A 21,141-nucleotide genomic window follows, 5' to 3' on the forward strand; every position below is an offset into this window, starting at 1 on the left:
AAACTGATTAGCATATTCCAGCTGTGGTCTGACTAGTGCCTTGCCTTGTTTTTAGCAAAGCGTCTCTACATTTATACTTCATTCCCTTTGAAGCCACCATTCCATTTGACTTCCCTACTATCCACTGAATGTGTATGCATGTTTTAATGAATCATGCTTGAGCATTCCCAAATCTCTTTTCTGTCCTCCAGTGTTCCTTGATATAAATAAAAGCGAGTCTCTCTATTCTTCCTGTTCAAGTCCATAACCTCATTTTCCCATATTGTGTTCCATCTGCTACGTTTTTGCCCACTTGCTTAACCTGCTTATGTCTCTCTGCAGATTCGGTGTCATCCTCACCACTTGCTTTCCCATCTATTTTTGTGCCTTCTGCAAACTTGGCTACAGTGCATTCACTTTCTTTATCCAAGCAATTATAATATATTGTAAATAATTGTGGCCCCACCATGACCCCTGTCATACTCCACAGGTTGCCACCCTGAAAATACCCCTCATTATCACCACCCTTTGCCTTCTATTGGTTAGCAAGTCGTTTGTCTATGCTAATAAACCTCAGCCAACACCACAGGCTCATATCTTATTAATTAGCCAAATGTGTGATACCTTGTCATATGCAGTCTGAAATTCTCAAATGTTACATCTACTGCTTCTCCTTTCTCTAGCTTACTTGTTACCATCCCATTGAGTTCTAGTAAATTTGTCAGGCATGATTTCCACTTCATGAAGCCTTATTGACTCTACCTGATCATATTATGTATTTGTAAATGCTCTGCTGTTACATGCTTTGTAACAGACTCAAATATTTTCCCAAGAACATATATTAAGTTAACTTGCGTTAAGCTGCCTGTGTTTTTTGCTGTCTCCTTTTTAATTAAAGCTGGTTCATCAGAAGCTTTCCAATTTTCTGGGACTACACAGAATTCAAGGATTCCTAGAAGATTATGTCCAGTGCATCCACTGTCTCTGTAGCTACTTAGTTATTTAAGGATTTGTCCCATCAGGTCCAGGGAACTTTAGATCCAAAAATTTCCTGAGCAATTTTTTTTTAGTGATAATTATTGTGTTTATTTCCTGTCCTTTTGCCCTTTACATAGTTAGAAATTTTGAAATGCTATTATTGTCTTCACCAGTGAAAATTGATGCAATCTAGTTATTCAACTCCTATTTCCATCCTGTATATTTTCCCCAGCCTCATCCTCCAAGTGACCTATGGTCACTTTGGCCTCTCTGTTCCATTTTATGTATTTAAAGAAGTTCTTGCTGGCCATCTTGATATTACTTGCGAAGTGAACCTCACAGTTTAATTTCTCCCTTTTAGAGTCATACAATACAGAAGGTGATCCATCAGCCCAACTCGTCCATGCTGACCAGATATCCTAAATTGCCTGCATTGACTCATATGCTTCTAAACCATTCCTATCCATGTACCAGTCCAAAATCTTTTGATTTTTGTAATTGTACTCTCTTGTACCACTTCCTCTGATAGCTTGTTCCATATATGCATGATCTTCTGTGTGGTGAAAAAAATTGCCCCCTAGGTCCCTTTTTAAACCTCCTTGGTTGTTGTCCATACTTCCTAAGTACTACTCAATGTTCAGTTCCTGTCACTGTTCATCCTTCATCCATGTTTCCATAATCCCAATTATGTCATATCTGTTTTAATGATTTGTGTGATTAATTCACCTACCTTATGATGAATGCTCTGTACATTAAGGAACAATACTTAATGTATTTATCTTGTTCTCATTCTTTTTCACCGTGGCTCTGTTTGATCTTGGCTATTGATTTTTTTTTTGCCTGTCACTTATTCTCCTTGACGTTTTTTGTTCTTGTCCCTGATTCCCTTTCCTCTGACTCCTTGCATAGGTTTGAAAAGTGAGGTGCTGGAAAAGCTTAGCAGGTCAGGCAGCATCCGAGAGCAGGAGAGTTGCTGTTTCAGGCATAAAGCCCTTCAAAAGGCATCGGTGAAGGGGGGAAGTGAGTAAGGGGGCTGAATGATAAATAGGGGGGTGTTGGGGTTGGGGGGGGGAAGGTAGCTAGGAAGACGATAGGTGGATGGAGGTGAGGTGATTGTGATAGGTCAAAGTAAGGGTGGAACGGATAGGTGTGAAGGAAGATGGACAGGTGGGACAGATCAGGAGGGCAGTGCAGAGTTGGAGAGTTGAATCTGGGATGAAGTGGGGGGAGGGGAGATGAGGAAACTGGTGAAATCGACGTTGATGCCGTGTGGTTGGAAGAAGATAAGGTGTTGTTCCTCCAGGTGTCTGGTGGCTGGGACGTAGCGATGGAGGAGGTCCAGGACCTACATGTCCTTGGTGGAATGGAAGGAGGAGTTGACGTATTCAGCCGTGGGGTGGTGGGGTTGTTTGGTGTGTGTGCACTAGAGATATTCTTTGAAACATTCTGTGAGTTGGCATCCTGTCTCCCCGGCGTACAGGAGACCAAATCAAGAGCAACGGACACAGCAGATGAGGTGTTTCACCATTACCCCCTAGCTGCATCCACCTATAGCCTTCCCAGCCACCTCCTCTCAGCCCCACCCACTCTCCTATTTATGTCTCAGTAGCCCCCCTCACCCCCCAAACATTCCTGCTGAAGACCTGAAACATCGACTCTCCTGCTCCTCAGATGCTGCCTGACTGTTGTGCTTTTCCAGCGCCTCACTTTTTGACTCTGATCTCCAGCATCTGCAGTCCTGACTTTGTCTTTGCCGAGGTTACCATCTCCATGCCATTTTATTTTAAAGCTTTCCTGACTGGTTTAGCACAAAATCACCCAGAGCATCAGCCCCAGTTGTGGTCAGGTGTCGGCTGTCCAGTTGTACTGGTTTCACCAGCTCAGGACCAATCCTGATGCTACAGGAAAATGAAACTCTTCACCCCTGCACCATGTATTCCTCTGATATATCTTGTTTTTCTGCAGGGATTGCTTGGAGTGGGCAGGGGAGGAATGCAGCGGGTTTGTCGCATCTGTGGAGGGAGGGCACAGTTGACATTTCAGGTCCAGTTACTCTTCAGAGTCTGGGATGTTTGGCTGTGCAGGTGTTGCCAGGCCTGCTGTTTTTTTTCTGGTGATTTCTGTTTTTGTTTCTGATTTCCAGAATCTGCAGTTTTTATTTTGTTTTATTTTGTTTCCTGCTACGTCTACTCTGACTAGCACAAAGATCACTAATTTTGAGGTCCTAATTTTCAATTTCCTACTTCCCTGTAGTCTGCTTTTAGGACCTGATCCTTTTGTTACTGATGTCATTGGTACAAATGTGTACGGCAATCACCCGCTGTTCACTTTTCCCCTCCAGAATGTCTGACAGATTCTGAGATGTCCTTCATCCTAGCACCAAGAGGCAGCGTACCATCCTTGGGTCTGTTTGTGGCCACCGAAACACCTAATCTTCTTACAAATGAATCTCCTAAAGTCATTGTTTTCCCACCTTTTACTCCTCTCCAGTGCAGCTGAGACCACAGTGGTGCAATGAATTTGGGTATTGCTGCTTTCCCCTGAGAGGCCATTTCCCTTGATAGTATCCAGAGCAGATTATATATTTTACAGAGGAATGGCCCGGGAAGGCTTCTGCACTGCCTGTCTAACCCTTTTGTCGAACCTTAGCCTGTGATGAGGCCTTAGGTGAGAGAGATGAGATACAACAGGACCCAGAGGGACCCGTTTTTCCACACAGGGTGATAAATGTCTAGAATGGGCTGCCAGAGGTAGTGGTGGAAGCAAGTACAATTTTGTCATTTGAAGAAATATTTTGACAAAGATGGGATAGATATGGAGGGACATGCACCAAACACAGGCAAATGGGACTGGTTTAATTGTGAAAACTGATTGGCTTGGGCAAATTGGGCCAAAGGACTTGTTTCATGCTCTAAATCTCAATGACTCGTCTTAAACCTATACCCTCGAGTTTTGGACTCCTTATCCTGGAGAGAAGACCTTGATTACTCACCACCCCTCAGCCTCCTATCCTCCACTCAAAAAATCTTGACCTATCCAGCCCCTTCTTATAACTGAAACTGTCTGTTCTTGATCATATTCTTGTCAATATTTTTTGCACCCTATCCACTTTAATAACATACATCCTATATCAGGGTGATCAGAATTGTGCACAGTACTCCAAATGTGGCCATATCACTGTCTTGTACAGCCGTAACATGACATCCCACCTCCATACTCAGTGCTCTAATCAATGAAAGCATGTGTACCAAGCCACCCTGTCCACTTCCTTCCACTTTGAAGGAACTATGTACCTGCACCCTTAGGTGTCTCTATTCGACAATACTCCCCAGGGCCCTTAACAGGACCCAAACCTGCTCTGTTTGTCTGAACAAAATGCAACACCTTGTATTTATCTAAATTAAACTCCATCTGCCATTTCTCAGTCCGGTGGCCCAGTTGATCAAGATCCTACTGTGGACAACCTTCTTTACAATCCACCATACCACCAATTTAGGTGTCGTTGTCAAGCTTGCTAACTATGTCTCCTGTATTCTCATCCGGATTGTTTATATAAATGACAGGCAACAATGGCCCCAGCACTGATCCTTGCAAAACACCATTGGTCACAGGCCTCCAGTCAAAACAACAACTCTCTACCACCACCCTCTGATTCTTACTGTCAAGCCAATTTTGTGTCCAATTGGCTAACTCTTCTTGGATCCCATGTGATCTAACCTTTATAACTTAAGACTTACCACCTTATTAACCTGACTACATTTTTTGGTTATCTTTTGTTGGTTTCTAAAATGGCCCTAATCCACTCTTCTTTGTTACATGGAATGATTTTTCTTTCAGTGTAATGCAACCCTTAGCTTCCCTGGTTTACCATGGTTGACTTGTTGCCTTCCTAGATTCTTTTTTCGTCTGTGGAGTACATCTTTGCTATGAGTCATGAACTATTTTCTCAAATGTCTGCAATTGTTCCTCAAACTCCTTTCCCAGTCTATTCCAGCCTGCTCCACCCTCATTATTTTGTAATAACCTCTATGTAAGTTTAGTACAATTGTTTCTGACTCAAATGCCTCCCTCAAACTATAGTAAGTGAAGAAGGTGACTTGTCACAACTGTCACAAGGGCAGAAATGCTGTGACACCCATATTCCACGACTCTCCTAGTTGGGGAGTGTTGCAAAGCCATATGACTAAATTACTTCCTACTTCTGATCATTTTTAATTGACACAGCCATAATATATGCCAAATCTGGAATGGGAAGTTCCTCATGTTTAGTTTACATGATTAATTTCATGCATGAGAATTATGATTTGGCCGCAGTATGCAAGCCCTGTTGACATGGTATGAAATGTTAACATGAACCAACTACATCAGATGCTGGGAAATTCCCTTCACTGTTCCTTTGGAAAATATTTGATGCCTTAGTATTTCCCCACCAATAATCATACTGGACATGTAAATATGTGGTCGAGAGAGCTTCAGGCTCTATCCAGTTCTGTCATGGTATCAATACTTGTGAAAACAAAAAATGCATTCCTTTTTAATAGCCAACATCATGAGAATAATTTTATTTCAGTGAGGGAAAATCCCATATTTGTATCCTCTGGTAAGGGAACAGGTCAGCATCAGAATGCTTGCAGTTGACATTATTTTAGAATGTATATTCCCAATTCCAAAACGTCACTAGAATTTTGGCAAAGGAGAAACCATGATGGCATGTTTAATGTTCTCTTGTTATATTTGCACTGTTTAACCTTCCATTTCAGTTTGAGTGAAGCTAGCCAATGATATTGCATATGTCTGCAAGTGGTAGCAGTTTAAATTAGATTAGATTACTTACAGTGTGGAAACAGGCCCTTCGGCCCAACAAGTCTACACCGACCCGCCGAAGCGCAACCCACCCATACCCCTACATTTACCCCATATCTAACACTATGGGCAATTTAGCATGACCAATTCACCTGACCCGCACATCTTTGGACCATGGGAGGAAACTGGAGCACCCGGAGGAAACCCACACGGACACGGGGAGAGCGTGCGAACTCCACACAGTCAGTCGCCAGAGGCGGGAATTGAACCCGGGTCTCTGGCGCTGTGAGGCAGTGCTAACCACTGTGCCACCGTGCCGCCCACGGTGGCACAGTGAGTTCTCTCATTCTTCGTACGATTATGGATAATCAATGTTCAATCACCACTAGAATTAAGCTGAATCCTACCCTCATATACATGCATGGTGTATATACATGCATCTTTGCCAGCAGGTCTTGCTAAATATTGGAGCAGGGGAATTCTGTATGATTATATCTTGGGGCATTGAGAACAATCATTGTTTCCTTTATTCTTGAATGTGAGATTACTTATCCACCTGTGACTGTAAATCAAACATTGCGTATATTAATTATCAATTCTTCAATACTGAGTTTCAGTATTTTCTCCTTGAGGTATAGAGGGGTTAAGCAGTTCAAGACGACAGCTCACTACCACCTTCTCCAAGATAGGGATGAACAATAGATGCTGGCCTGTCTTTTGATGCTCACATCCCCTTGCATAAAAGAAAAAAAAGAAACTAAATTGTTCCAGTATTTTATATTGATAACAAAATTTAAACTAAAATTTTATTCATTCATGGGCTGAGAACATCGTTAGCAAACTACATGTGTTACCCATCCATACCCATCTTTTAGAAGATAGGGGGCGCTGCTGGGTTTTTCTGGGTCTATACCATTTAGAATGTTGGTCATGACACACAAGACAGTGCAGGAAGATATCAGTATTAAGGTGGGACTTCATCTGTACAACACTGTACACTGGGTGCTCCTACCAAGACTGCCATGTACCAGTACACCTGCATTTGATTGGTTCCCTCACCAATTGCTGCATACTTTCTGGCAGATATGTTTTTCAGCTTCATTAGTACCAGTTCTATTGAAGATAGCGACAACTATAGTTGCTGGAAAGTCAGAGTCGATAAAATGTGGAGCTGGAGAAAACATAGCAGGTCAAGCAACGTCAAAAGAGCAGGAGAGTTTCGGGCAAGACCTTTCATCAGGACTCAGTTCTATTGATCCATTGGCTAGCTGCACTCAAACTGAAATGGAAGATTAAACAGTGCAAATATAACAAGAGAAAATGAAACATGCCATCATGGTTCCTCCTTTGCCAACATGTTGATCTGGTGTTGATGGCCCCGACCCACAATGTGTTCTGTGAGATTACTGTCCTCAGTATTTTTAAGTGGTGTTCAACATGGAGAAATACTGATTCACCAGCTGAAGAAGGGCAGTGGAGATAATCAGTAGGTGATTTCCATGCCCGTGTTTGTCCAGATGCCATGAGACCACGTAGAATTTAGAATTAATGCTGAGAGCTCCCAGTCTCTTTGATGAGACTGTCCTTCTGGTGGGATATATGTAAATAAGGATGGTGATGGAGGATTTTGCTATGTTGCCTATATGATTTTGAGAGTGTGTCAGGCTGTTTTTTGACTAGACTGTGGTGTGCACCTCCTAGTATTAGCACAGGTTCTCCAGATGTAATGAGGAGGACTTTGCAACTGGGCAGGGTGTGTATTTAGTCATGCAGTTTACTCTTGTACTGTAATGCAAGTGATTAAGTCCCTTTAATAGAATTTTTGTTCTGAAAACAGTCTTCCTTAAATTATTTCCTGTAATGTTCTGCAGATTGGACTGTTCCAATATTTACCTCATAGATGTGCAATTTATATTTCGCATGTTGCCAGGAATGTAGCCATTTCCTATCATTGTCTTCGATCTACACTGTTTACTTTAACTGGTCCCTCCCGAAAACATTTTCCAGATTACTTGATTTTCAAAAAAATGTTCACTTTTAACTGATGTCTTGCTGTGCGTGTGCATGTCAGTGTGCTTCATAACATTGTTGGTCCAACTTGCACTCCAGACTAATGTGCAACCTCTCGGATGGTGTCGTCAATGCACTACTGAGGATCACGATGTTATATCATCATCTCCTCCAGTGGTCTATAAGATAAAGATCTCAAGGCTCTATTTCAGAGAAATAAAAATCGTATTTTTCAGGAGCCTTTTACAATTTATGGTTGTCCCAATTGTTTTGTAGCACTGAAGTTTCTTTTATAGTGTAATACGAGTTAGGAGCAGAATTAATCAAACTTGGATATTTGGAGGTAGTGCAGAAACCTCTGTTTGTTTGGAATTTGGCCAATATTTATTCCCTAAACTGACTGCCAAGAAAAGTTAACAATGTGAGCGCTTATTCTGAGCAGAATGGCTACTTTAAGATGGAGAAGGAGAATAGGCCATTTGGCCCATCAAGTCTGCTCTGGCATTCAGTGAAGTCGTGTCTGATCTAATCATTTTCGCCTCTACTTTTCCTGCATTTTCCTCATAATGCTTGGCTTTGCTTCTGATTAGAAATTTGTCTATCTCAGCATTGAATAAATATTATATTTCCTGGACTTCAAATGCATTCACAGGATCATAGAAGTGTTACAATTCAGAAGGAGGCCATTGAGCCCACTGTTTCTACACTAACTTTTGAAATGAGCACTATGACTTAGTGCCAGTCTTCTTCCTTTTCACTGTACTCTTGTGCATTGTTCTATTCAAGAAATTATCTAATACCCTCTTGAATGCTTTAATTGAACTAGCCTCCACTGCAATTCCAGGTAGTACATTCTAGATCTGAACTATTCATTGCATGAATAAGTTTTATCTTGCATAAAATTTGCTACTTTGGCAAACCACTTTGAATTTTTGCCTGTTGTTCTTGATCCTGTTATGAGTGTAAACAGTTTCTATCTATTGCTTCCAATTTTCTCACCATTTTGAAACTTCGTTGCTAACTCCTCTTTGCCTTCTGTCCTAGAAGAACAGTCTCACCCTCTCCAATTTATCTTTGATGATTGAAAATGTTCATCTTTGGAAACAGTCTTGTAAGCCCATTTGGCATTCTCTCCATGTTTTGAAATTCTTCCTATAGTTTGGTGCTCAGAACTACCCCAAGGCTCTAGTTAAGGTTGAACAGGTACCTTATATAAGTTCACCATAACCTCCTTGCTTTTGTACCTGATGCCCAGAATATTCTATCTTTCCATCAGTCCTACTATCTTTAAAGCAGGTTTATCAGCTCCTGCACCCCCTTAAGAATTGTAACTCTTACTTTATAGTGTTTCTTTGTGTAGTTATGTTCCTATGAAAATGCCTCAGCTCACACTTCATACATTGGACTTCATGTCCCTGCTTTCTGCCAATCCACCGCCTTCTGTTTTGTTTTGGTGTTCTACACTGTGCATTTCATGGTTCACAATTCATTTTATGTTGATTATAATGTAAGGTTTTTGAGATGGGAGGTGCTTTCAAAGTAAAAGTGTTCTTTTGTTCCTAAGAACTCTTCCTGGAATATAGGTTGATGTGCCTGGATGAGTGCAGCTCCATCAGCACTGATGTTTGCTACCATCCAGGACTAATAGGTTGCTTAATCCGCATCCCATGCACCAAATTTTGACAATGGGATTTAATAGTCCAGTACTATAATCACTATGTTATTATAGACTTTGCCTTTGAGCATTTGATTATATTAGGAGAAAGTGAGGACTGCAGATGTTGGAGATCAGAGCTGAAAAATGTGTTGCTGGAAAAACGCAGCAGGCAGGCAGCATCCTCGGAGCAGGAGAATCGATGTTTCGGGCATAAACCCTTCTTCAGTAATGAGGAAGGTGTGCCAAGCAGGCTGAGATAAAAAGTGGGGAGGGGGGTTGGGAATGTGATAGATGGAAGGAGGTTAGGTGAGGGTGATAGGCCGGAGAGGGGGTGGGGGCGGAGGCGGAGAGGTCGGGAAGAAGATTGCAGGTCAAGAAGGCGGTGCTGAGTCCGAGGGTTGGGACTGAGATAAGGTAGGGAGAGGGGAAATGAGGAAGCTGGAGAAATCTGCATTCATCCCTTGTGGTTGGAGGGTTCCTAGGTGGAAGATGAGGCGCTCTGGTGGCCATTGGAGGTGCGTGGTTCAAGGACTGAGGAGCGGGAAGTGGAGGAGATGCGGTAGAGAGCATTGTCAATCATGTCTGAGGGGAAATTACAGTCTTTGAAGAAGGAGGCCATCTGGGTTCTTCGGTATTGGAATTGGTCCTCCTGGGAGCAGATGTGGCAGAGGTGAAGGAATTGGGAATATGGGATGGTGTTTTTACAGGGGGCAGCGTGGGAGGAGGTGTAATCTAGGTAGCTGTGGGAGTTGGTCGGTTTATAGTAAATGTCCGTGTTGAGTCAGTCGCCCGAGATAGAAATGAAGAGGTCTAGGAAGGGAAGGAAGGAGTCTGAGACGGTCCAGGTAAACGATGTTGCCTCCTCTATATTGGGGAGACAGGCCGCCTGCTTGCGGAACGTTTCAGAGAACACCTCTGGGACACCCGCACCAACCAACACAACTGCCCTGTGGCTGAATACTTTAACGCCCCCTCCCACTCCGCCAAGGACATGCAGGTCCTTGGCCTCCTCCATCGCCAGACCATGGCAACACAACACCTGGAGGAAGAACACCTCATCTTTCGTCTCTGAACCCTCCAAACACAAGGGATGAATGCAGATTTCTCTAGCTTCCTCATTCCCCCCCCCCCACCCCCCCCCATCTCAGTCCCAACCCTCGGACTCAGCATCGCCTTCTTGACCTGCAATCTTTTTCCTGACCTGCTGCACTTTTCCAGGAACACATTTTTCAGCATTTGATTATATTGCGATCATTGCTTCTATATCTCCATTTAACTTCCCACTTTAACAAGTGATAATTTCCTTCCTCTACCTCCCGTTCAAAAAAATGTCAAACCCATGCTTTGAACCCTCAGTTTCCTTTCTTCCTACATCTTTTAAAAGAGTTCCTTTTTGAAATTTTCAATTGATCAGAGTAACTCTCCATGAAAGTCAGTTTAATATCTAAAATTTAGTGTGAGAGAAAGGATTTTTAATTTGCAGGCTTGTGAACTTTGCATAGATTTGAGTGTGTTTTACTATTTGGAATACTTGATCAGCTGTTCCTGTTCAATGCCTCTCCATGTTAGTGAAAGACTTTTAACAACTAGACTTCACATTTGAAGCGCTCACAAACCTGCCTGCAGATGCAACCTGGTTTGGAAGGATGATATAATTGTCCTATTCCATATTTTCCAAAATTGAGGATATAGGTTGAAAGTTTCATGTTGCCATTGTTGAGATCAAGTTGATTGTTATATAATTTTCAGTTTATATCATGTTCACTATGTTGTTCAGTTGAGGCATTCAAGAGCCATTGGGTTATTATTTCAATAAAATGTATGCATGATTGTAGGAAAAACCAGGATTTTGTACAAGTAATGATGCTTGTTTAATAAAGCAATGCAGGTAAAACAGGATAAGTAGTTGTCTTCCGCACCCTAACACTTCTGTGACTCTGATATGTTAACTTTGGGTCTCACATTGCCTCCCAGATTGTATGCAAAATGTGGAGAGGGAAGCAAATGGCTGTGTCACAGCTATTATCATACCTGACATGGAAACCGGGTGGATAATAGTTAACACCTGCTGAGGTTGAAAGAGTTTGGCTCTTTGCTCAAACATTTCAAAATGTAGGTGGGGAGCTAATTTACTTTGTGAATGCATTTGAGTTGTACATGTTTTTAGCAAGTATGAGACACAAGCTCGGACATGCTTTTGCATTTGGAAGATTTGAGTTGTCTTTGATTGCCTGTAGGCTTTTCAGGGAAGTGAAAGCACAGTTCATATTTATGTCAGGACCAGCACCTCAGAATATTAATTGTTAGCATAAATGGTCGTGCCTTTGAATGTTTATGTGATACATTCAAGGAAAGGAACTAGAATATACAGTGTATCATGCCAGAGTCTGTAAATGTCTCTGCATTAACATTGACTCTACCCAGGATTTGAAAAAAATTATTGTAAAATTTTTCTTTTGCTCCCTGTCCTTCATTTAAAACAGAAGTTCTTCAGCCCATATATTTATTTTACTGGTGACTTGCATATTTTTTGATCAAAGAAAATGTCATGTATGTTTCCAATATCATTCAGTCATTCATTCCTAAATAGAAGTAAATCTTTAGTTTAATGTGTTGGCTGTTGTGCACAATATTGAAATCTTGATTAAGGAACAGGCTATATTGCATGTCCAATGCAATGCGTGCTGGAAGAAAGGGAGCAAGAAACCAGAAACTGGAGTATGAGGGATAGTTGATCTCAAGAATGGCATGGAAAGAAGGAAGGTCAAACAATTTTGAGGGAGAATGGAAGAGAAAGAAAATAATGTGGGTATGAAGGAACAAGAGCTTGGTGAGCTTACTTCAAAGAGAGAGCTGTGGGAGACCAGACACAGGCCAGAGTGAAGCAAGGGCAACATGTAAAGTTTACAGAATATGTAATGGAGTTGACAGGAGCAGTTGAGCAAAGTTTATTGCGCACTAATGTTTCACTTTGGATTTAAATAGACATTCCTGGTCATTCAACTTTGTTACTCCTCTAGTTCTGTCTCCTCTCCTTGTGCAGCAGCTGATCTTTGTCATGGTATGGGACCATCAACATTGTGTGTTCTACAGCATGTTAGTTGAGTCATCATTTTTCATGAGGCCACATTTGCCATGTGAAGTCTGACACCAATAACAATGATTTATATTTTAAAGACTGGACTGAGCAGGTTTTAAAAAGATTAAAATGCTTTTCTGATAGCTCCAACATGTAATTTAGAATCAATAAATTACTCCGGTACAAGGTGATGCATTTTTCACCTAGGTTATGTGAATTCTATTTGGAGAATTGAATGAACTGCAATCTGGTTGCACATTAAATGCTCGTTTATTTTGGGAAACTTGGTTGACATGGATGAGTTGAACTGTTCCTGTACTATTTGACTTAATGTGAGAACAGTAGTGCACTGCAGGCAAAGTGAATCAATGTACTCTTTGCGTTTTGATCTATAGAACCGAAACCAAGATGAAGGAGAGCCAGAAAATAAACAGCTCAGAGAAGACAAGGATACGAATGAGGAGGTGAAGCACCGGTGAGCAGATTGCATTTACTGACTGTCTTAACATTTTTACCCTAACTTTCCCTTGTTTTTCACACTAACTTGTATGATGTTGCAGTTCCACAGACGCCAATTGGCTTTGTGTGACTATTAGACTCATCAGGGTGGAGAATCTTGAGATCATAAAGATTAGAACATTGAGTATACTTAATTACTTACCATTCAGCACTACTTATTGTTGTGCTTCATTCTTGTCCACAGTGTCAGAGAACTGCTTTGGGTTGTGGAGCCATAATGAAACAACAGTGTCAGAGCCTTTGGGAGTGATGGGAGATGATGGGAATTTAACAATTTAAAAATTAATCTGCTCACTCATTTAAATGTGGCCAAGTTGCCACAGCAGTTCAAGAAGCCAATCCACCACCATCTCCTCGAGGGCAGGAACAGATGCATAATAAATATTAAGCTCATACCCCATGAACTAAAGCAAAGCTATCTTGGGACAAGATTGGCTTGATTACAATGATCTTGTGGGTCAATGACTTGCTGGGTTAACTGAGCAATTTAGGTAAAGCATAGTTGCCTCTGAGTAGGAACTGACACTACAAACAGTGGATTTCTGCTGAGTCCAAGAAATTAAAATCTTATTTGAAATGAGTTAACTACAGTTAAAGCTCTTGGTACATTTCAAATAGATGAAACATTTTTTAAAACCTCAATCCCATTTTAAGTATTTTTTGAAAGAGATTACAATTTGACAAAAAGTACAGCAGGAAGGAACTAAGTGGAAACTAAAAGTATTAGAACTCTGAAGTAAGAATAGAATATAAGCAATATACAGAGAATGAGCATAACCAACAGAAATGCTTCTTTCGCTAAGTTAGTATCCTTGTGAATTATCCCAATGAGTGCAAGATGAAAAACTTTGAGAAAACAAACTTTTTTCAATAATCCTCAAGTTCTGTGCTACCAGATGACTGCTTGTACACCTGAAATATAATATAATAGGATCTGTTGAAGCAAGACTTTTGTAGCATCCTCACAAACTTCCCTGAATTTTCCCAATGTTTGTTGCACTTGCAGAGAATTGTTAATTACTTTGGAAGCATCATGTGGAGGTGCTGGTGCTGGACCGGGGTGGACAAGTCACTTGACACCAGGTTATAGTCTTAACAGGTTTATTTGAAATCACAAGCTTTTGGAGCATTGTCCCTTCGTCAGGTGAATGGTGCAATAATAAGTGCAACTTCATCTGACAAAGGAACAGCGCTCAGAAAACTTGTGATTTCAAATAAACCTGTTGGACTATAACCTGGTGTCATGTGACTTCTGACTTTTGAAGCACTTATGGTGACAGTTCTACAAAATGTGACAATCCTTTTTGGGATGACAAATCTCATAATATTAAAAATCTCACAACACCATGACTATAACCTGGGATTGTGTGATTTTTAACTGTGTCCATCCAGTCCAACACCGGCACCTCCCTATCAAATCTCATAACTTGGAGGTGCCGGTGTTAGACTGGGGTGTACAAAGTTAAAAATTACACAACACCAGTTTATAGTCCAACAGGTTTAATTGGAAGCACACTAGCTTTCGGAGCGATGCTCCTTCATCAGGTGATTGTGGATGGCTTATTCGTAGCACAGAATTTATAGCAAAAATTTGCAGTGTGATGTAACTGAAATTATACATTGAGAAATTGATTGTCTGTTAAGCCTTTCATCTGTTAGAATATAGTGATAGTTTCTCTTCTTTCATGTGTAAATCACAAAACTCTTTTTTTAAATTGCATTCTCGGGTTAGCTGTTAACAATGGTGATAGCTAGACAATACGTTGAAGGTGTTAGCCCCCTGTGTTCTCTGATGGAGGAGAGTCGCTCCGAAAGCTAGTGTGCTTCCAATTAAACCAGTTGGACTATAACCTGGTGTTGTGTGATTTTTAAATTTTATAACAGCAGTGAGCCTCCTGTTGACGTGGTGATAGTTGAGGGATGAACATTGTCCATCACACTGGGGTATTTCCTCCTCTTTGGTATCGTGCCATGGGATCTATGATGCCAAGTCAGTACAGGTACAGGCAAGAAGGACCTAGTTTTAAAGTCTCATTGGAACAATTTGTATCATTGGTGACGTGGCTGTCACTTAGTACAGTGCTGATTAGGTTCTGTGCTCACTGGGTGGGGTTTGAAAGTGTAACCTCATGACTCAGAGCCTGCCTACAAGCTTGGATAGATAAGAGACTAGTAAAGGTGTTAATCAATTAGTAGTGAGTCTCTACCCAAAACAATGGCCTCTCTTTTGGCTATTAAGTTTACTTTGGGAGGGAAGGAATAGCATGTTGAAACATCACTGTTTAGAAATATGTAGAATTCACAATGATCAGACCACAGCTGACTTTTCCCAGGCAAATAGTATGCTGTTTAACACCTGGAGGCTTGCAGATGCTTCCAATTTTTCACTGTTGAGGGATTTCTAAATCTCAATGTACTGGCTTCTACGAGCTAAATTTCTGATCAAATTGTATTGTATGTTTATGAAAGCAATTTTGTTAAATACCTTCAATTTTTTTGAGTAGAATGTCTATTGCAAGATTTTTTAAGTGCTCTTTCTCAGTCAGGAGAAGGACATTTTGGAAAAAGGCTGTTGTCTCCTGCCCTCTCGAATTTTCCACTGTGGATTTTGGCTGACTTCCATTCATTGATAAAAACATGAAGAACTTGCGCTTATTATTGAACCATTCCCTACCCCAGTGGATCCCAAAATTTTTGGAACCAAAGAAATAAGATTGTGTGCTCAAACCACATCTTGGTACAGCCTTTCAAAGTACTTGCAATTCTTTCTTTTTATAATGCAGGGCATTTTGGACCAAAAAATACCATAAACTGCAAATGAGATAGCTGAACAGCATATCTGTTTTTGATCATGTTATTTTGAGTGTAGAGTGATGACTTGGATGCCAGGATAGCTTCCAATCTATGAAGAGTGCAGTTTTAAACAAAAGTGACAAATGGGATCTTGGATTCATGTCTTGTTTGAAGAAAGACATCTCCAATAATGTGGAAAGTCTGCTGACATAGTATGCTCAAGTCCTGGAATGCATTTCAGATCATAAATTTTTGACACCTGCATTATGATTGTTATTACAAGAAAGTGAGGGCTGCAGATGCTCGAAATCAGTCAAAAAGTGTGGCGCTGGAAAAGCGTAGCTGGTCAGGAAGCATCCGAGGAGCTAGAGATGAGGTTTTGCGCATAAGCTCTTCATCAAGAATTGGGGTGGGGAGCAGCAGCAAGGCACTGAAATGTTGATTCTCCTGCTTCTTGGATGGTGCCTGACTGGCTGTGCTTTTCCACCGCCACACCTTTTGACTTACAATTGTTATTAACTGAGCTAAGCAGTTAATTCTAGCTTTGAAATCTGCCGTGATCACATTATGCGGTCTCGGTATCCCAGGTTATCTCAAAGTCTGACAATGATAGTTCCACCTTCTCCATAGTATGTTTGTGAACCTCCAGCATCTCAGAAGCCAAATACCAACAATCAACCCAACTTAATTCAACAACTTTATAAGTCTCAGAAGAATGCTTACTGAACCCAAGAATAGACTTATACCTCTTGCAATGAATTACTTTAATCTGTACAATGCCTCATGACTGAGACTGGAAGATACTATTGCTTTCACGGGTGCAGACAAATTATTTCATTGGTTTCCAATAGCAAATGAATCTTCAAAATCTAATAATTGGACATCCTTGACACCACAGCCGCCTTGAATTAGCAGCAGGCTCTTGATAGTTAATTCAGTTGTTCGAAGCAGTGTCAAAGCAGCACAGACCGCTTATGGTTGAACCTGATTAAAAGACAGTGTTATTCATGAGAGTGTGTGATACTTTTCGACTGATCTCCAGCATCTGTAGTCCTCACTTTCTCCGAGGGTGTGAAGAAGGATTCGGTACACTTGCCATCTTTGGTCAGAACATTGAGTATAGGGGTTGGGCATCATGCTGCAACTGTACAGAACACTTTTGGAATACTGTGTACAATTATGGTTGCCCTTCTGGGGTAGGATGTTGTTAAACTTAAGAGGGTGCACAAAAGATTTACAAGGCTGTTGCCAGGACTGGAAGGTTTGAGTTACAGGGAGAGGCCGAATAGGCTGGGACTTTTTTTTCCTGGAGCATCAGAGTCTGAGGGGTGAGCTTCAAAAGGTTTATAAAATCATGAGGAGCAAGGGTAGGTTAAATAGCCAAGATCTTTTTCATAGGGTGGGGCATCCAAAGCTAAATGTTTTCAGGTGAGAGGGGAAAAAGATTTTAAGAAGTAACTTTTTCATGCAGAGGGTGGTGCATATATGGAATGAGCTGCCAGAGGAAGTGGTGGTGGCTGGTACAATTAGAACATTTAAAAGGCATCTAGATGGGTATATGAATAGGAACGGTTTGGAAGGACGTGGACCAAATGCTTGCAAATGGGATTAGATCAGATTGGGATGTCTGCTCAGTGGGGGCAAGTTGGACTGAGGGGTCTGATTCTGTGCTGTATGACTTGACAATCTGTGGAAATTCTTGCCAAAAAGCTGTGGAGGCCAAGTCTCTGATTGTATTGAAGACAGAGGTAGATAGGTTCTCGATTAGTAAGGGGATCAAAGATTATGGAGAGAAAGCAGGAGAATGGGCTGAGAAATATATTTGTCTGCTGTTCTGCAAAATAGAAATGTATACTGTTTGAATAGTTGTAGTTCAACAAGTATGCCCCTGGATCCTCAATTCATAATTGTTTATCTTCCATTTCTCTTTGCAAGCTGTATGCATTTTTTAAGAATAAAATGCAGTGCACTTTTAAAAAAAATTATTGCTTCTCTCTTGTCATTCCTTTCTTTTGTTTCAATTTCCCTTCATTGTTCCCTGTTGGTGCACCTTTATTGGTCTTGGTCCCTTCAAAATGTTGGTTTGAGAACTGCAGGCTTTTAGTTTAGGATTGTGTCTGCAGCTTTTTTGCCTGCGTACTGCAATCATGCCAAATAAGGAGACATCATTTTTGACTTGTATATTTTGGAACCAATATGAAAAAAAATTGAGGTTAGTGTAAAGATGGCTTCCTGGTATTTTTAAAGCTGTATTTCCTATTGGAGCACTAGATAATTAGTTGCTTTTCTTTTTTTTAAAAAAAATGAAGCTGTGGCTATTGAATTTTTATGGGAGACAGGAGTAAAATAGCACACATTTGTAACTTTTAGTTAGCTCATATTTGTAACTTCAGTCCTTTTATTTCAAGTGAATTGACCCTTAGATATTACTTAGATCTTCAAAGAGGTTTCAGTCAAAAAGAAACTGGCTTTCTCTTCTGACTGGTCGATACCTTACCGAATGCTCTGAATGCTGACTATAGTCTCAGAAACTGATACTGCTGGTTGTGTGAATTTTCAGAATTCATTTATGCTTTGCCATCAGTCTTCAATGGTTTTTAAATGTCTGCCAGAGATATGGTGTTTATTTGAATACAAGGTCCCTGCTGCTGTGATGTTGATTTATATCTGTAGGTTATTTTATCTAATGCAGCAATACTTATATTATTATACAGAGAGAAATAACAGAGTCATCGAGATGTACAGCAAAGAGTCAGACCTTCAGTCCAATCCGTCCAAGCTGTCCAGATATCCTAAACTAATCTAGTCCCATTTGCCACGTGGGCCAATGGACCCAGGAGCAGCAGATAGAGTTTAAGTTAAATACATCTGAGGTGCTGCATTTTGGAAAGGCAAATCAGGGCAGGACTTATACACTTAATGGAAAGGTCCTGGGAAGTGTTGCTGAACAAAGAGACCTTGGAGTGTAGGTTCACAGTACCTTGAACAACGCCCAGATGAAGTCTTTGGCAGAACGAGAGTCTTGTTGAACAGAGTATGGTTATTACATGACATTGAGCTAGTTACACTCATGTAACACTGATATATTGTATCTTGTGAGACTTTAAGGTAGACTTGAGAATAATTACACAGTACTGTTTAGCTGCATGGAACATAGTGGTTTGAACACAGGTATGCAATGATTAGCTCCTCATAGGAACCTGATGGGCAGAGCTTATCTTGTAATGTTAGTTAACCTTTCTGAGTGCTAACTGCTTTAAACATATTGTCCCTATCAGCATTCCAAAGAACACATGAACATTTGGGGCACAGTGGTTAGCACTGCTGCCTCACAGCACCAGGATCCCAGCTTCGATTCCAGCCTCGGGTGACTGTCTGTGTGGAGTTTGCACATTCTCCTTGTGTCTGCGTGGGTTTCCTCCGGGTGCTCCGGTTTCCCTCCACAATCCAAAGATGTGCAGGTTAGGTGAATTGACCATAGTATTAGGTGCATGAGTCAGAGGGCAATGGGTCTGGTGGGTTCCTCTTCGGAGGGTCGGTGTGGACTGGTTGGGCTGAAGGGCCTGTTTCCACGCTGTAGGAAAATCTAATTTAAGGCCACCCAGCCATTTGAGCCTGCTCTGTCATTCAATAAGATCATGGCTAATTTGATTTTAAACTGAACTTGACATTCCTGCATACACTTGATAATCTTTGATTCTCTGAAAAGACTGATCCCTCCACAAAACCCTGGTCCACTCCTTAATCGAACCAGATATTCCATCTCTTCCCTTTGCACCTTTTCATATAAATGCAGGAGGCCTCCTCACTGTCCAAGGCCCCACACTTCTGACCTGAAGCAGGGATTTCTGTGTACATTGTATTTGCTCCTCGCAATGTGATTCTGAATAAGATTCATACTGGATTTGAAAGTTAACTCTGTTTCTGTTTCCACAGATGTAGCCAGATGTGCTAAGTTTCTCAAGCATTCTGTGTTTGTTTCAGATTTTCAGGATCCACAGTATTTTCAAAGAGTCATAGAGATATACAGCACGGAAACAGATCCTTCAGTCCAACTTGGCCATGCCGACCAGATATTCTAACCTAATCTAGTCCCATTTGCCAGCATTTGGCCCATATTCCTCTAAACCTTTCCTATTCATACCCCCATCCAGATGCCTTTTAAAATTTCTAATTGTCCCAGCCTCCACCACTTCCTCTGGCAGCTCATTCCATGCATGCACCACCCTCCGCATGAAAAGGTTGCCCTTAGATCCCTTTTATATAGAGTCATAGAGACGTACACCATGGAAACAGACCCTTCAGTCCAACCCGTCCATGCAGACCAAATATCCCAACCCAATCTAGTCCCACCTGCCAGCATCCGGCCCATATTCCTCCAAACCCTTCCTATGAATATACCCATCCAAATGCCTTTTAAATGTTGCAATTGTACCAGCCTCCACCACTTCTTCTGACAGCTCATTCCGTACACGTACCACCCTCTGTGTGAAAAAGTTGTCCCTCAGGTCCCTTTTATATCTTTCCTCTCTCAGCTGAAATGTATGCCATCTAGTCTTGGACTTCCCACCCCAGGGGAAAGACTTTGCCTATTTATTCTATCCATGCCTCTCATGATTTTATAAGCCTCTATAAGGTCACCCCTCAGCCTCCAATGCTCCAGGTAAAACAGCCTCGGCCTATTTAACTTCTCCCTCTCGCACAAATCCCCCAACCCTGGCAGCATCCTTGTAAATCTTTTCTGAACCCTTTCAAGTTTCACAACATCTTTCCGATAGGAAGGAGACCAGAATTGCTCGCAATATTCCAACAGTGGCCTAACCAATGTCCTGTACAGCTGCAACATGACCTCCCAACTCCTATACTCGGTACTCTGACCAATAAAGGAAAGCATACCAAACATCTCTTTCACTATGTGACTCTACTATCAAGGAGCTATGAACCTGCATTCCAAGATCTCTTTGTTCAGCAACACTCTCTAGGACCTTACCATTAAGTGTATATCCTGCTCTGATTTCTTTTCCAACATGCAGCACCTCGCATTTATCTAAATTAAACACTATATCTGCCTTTCCTCAGCCCATTGGCCCATCTGATCAAGATCCCGTTGTAATCTAAGATAACATTTGCTGTCCAGTACACCTCCAATTTTGGTGTCACTTGCAAGCTTACTAACTTATACCTCTTATGCTCACATCTAAATCATTTATATAAATGACAAAAAGTAGTGGACCCAGCACCGATCCTTGTGGTATCCAGTCTGAAAAACAACCCTTCACCACCACGTTCTGTTTTCTGCCTTCAAGCCAGTTCTGTATCCAAA

The 21,141-nt window shown here is 41.3% G+C and overlaps 1 protein-coding gene across 1 annotated transcript in view; it reads left to right on the forward strand.

Moving 5' to 3' along the window:
* Positions 1-21,141, forward strand: part of ccdc12 (coiled-coil domain containing 12) — an 82,098-nt gene that overhangs the window by 44,906 nt on the left and 16,051 nt on the right. Inside the window, exon 2 of the mRNA XM_060824443.1 lies at positions 12,902-12,981. Within this exon, the coding sequence (XP_060680426.1) occupies positions 12,902-12,981 (80 nt within the window). The remainder of the gene's footprint in view (positions 1-12,901; positions 12,982-21,141) is intronic.

Source organism: Hemiscyllium ocellatum, chromosome 4 (genome assembly GCF_020745735.1).
Source record: "Hemiscyllium ocellatum isolate sHemOce1 chromosome 4, sHemOce1.pat.X.cur, whole genome shotgun sequence".
In the NCBI taxonomy this organism is placed as follows: Eukaryota; Metazoa; Chordata; class Chondrichthyes; order Orectolobiformes; family Hemiscylliidae; genus Hemiscyllium; species Hemiscyllium ocellatum.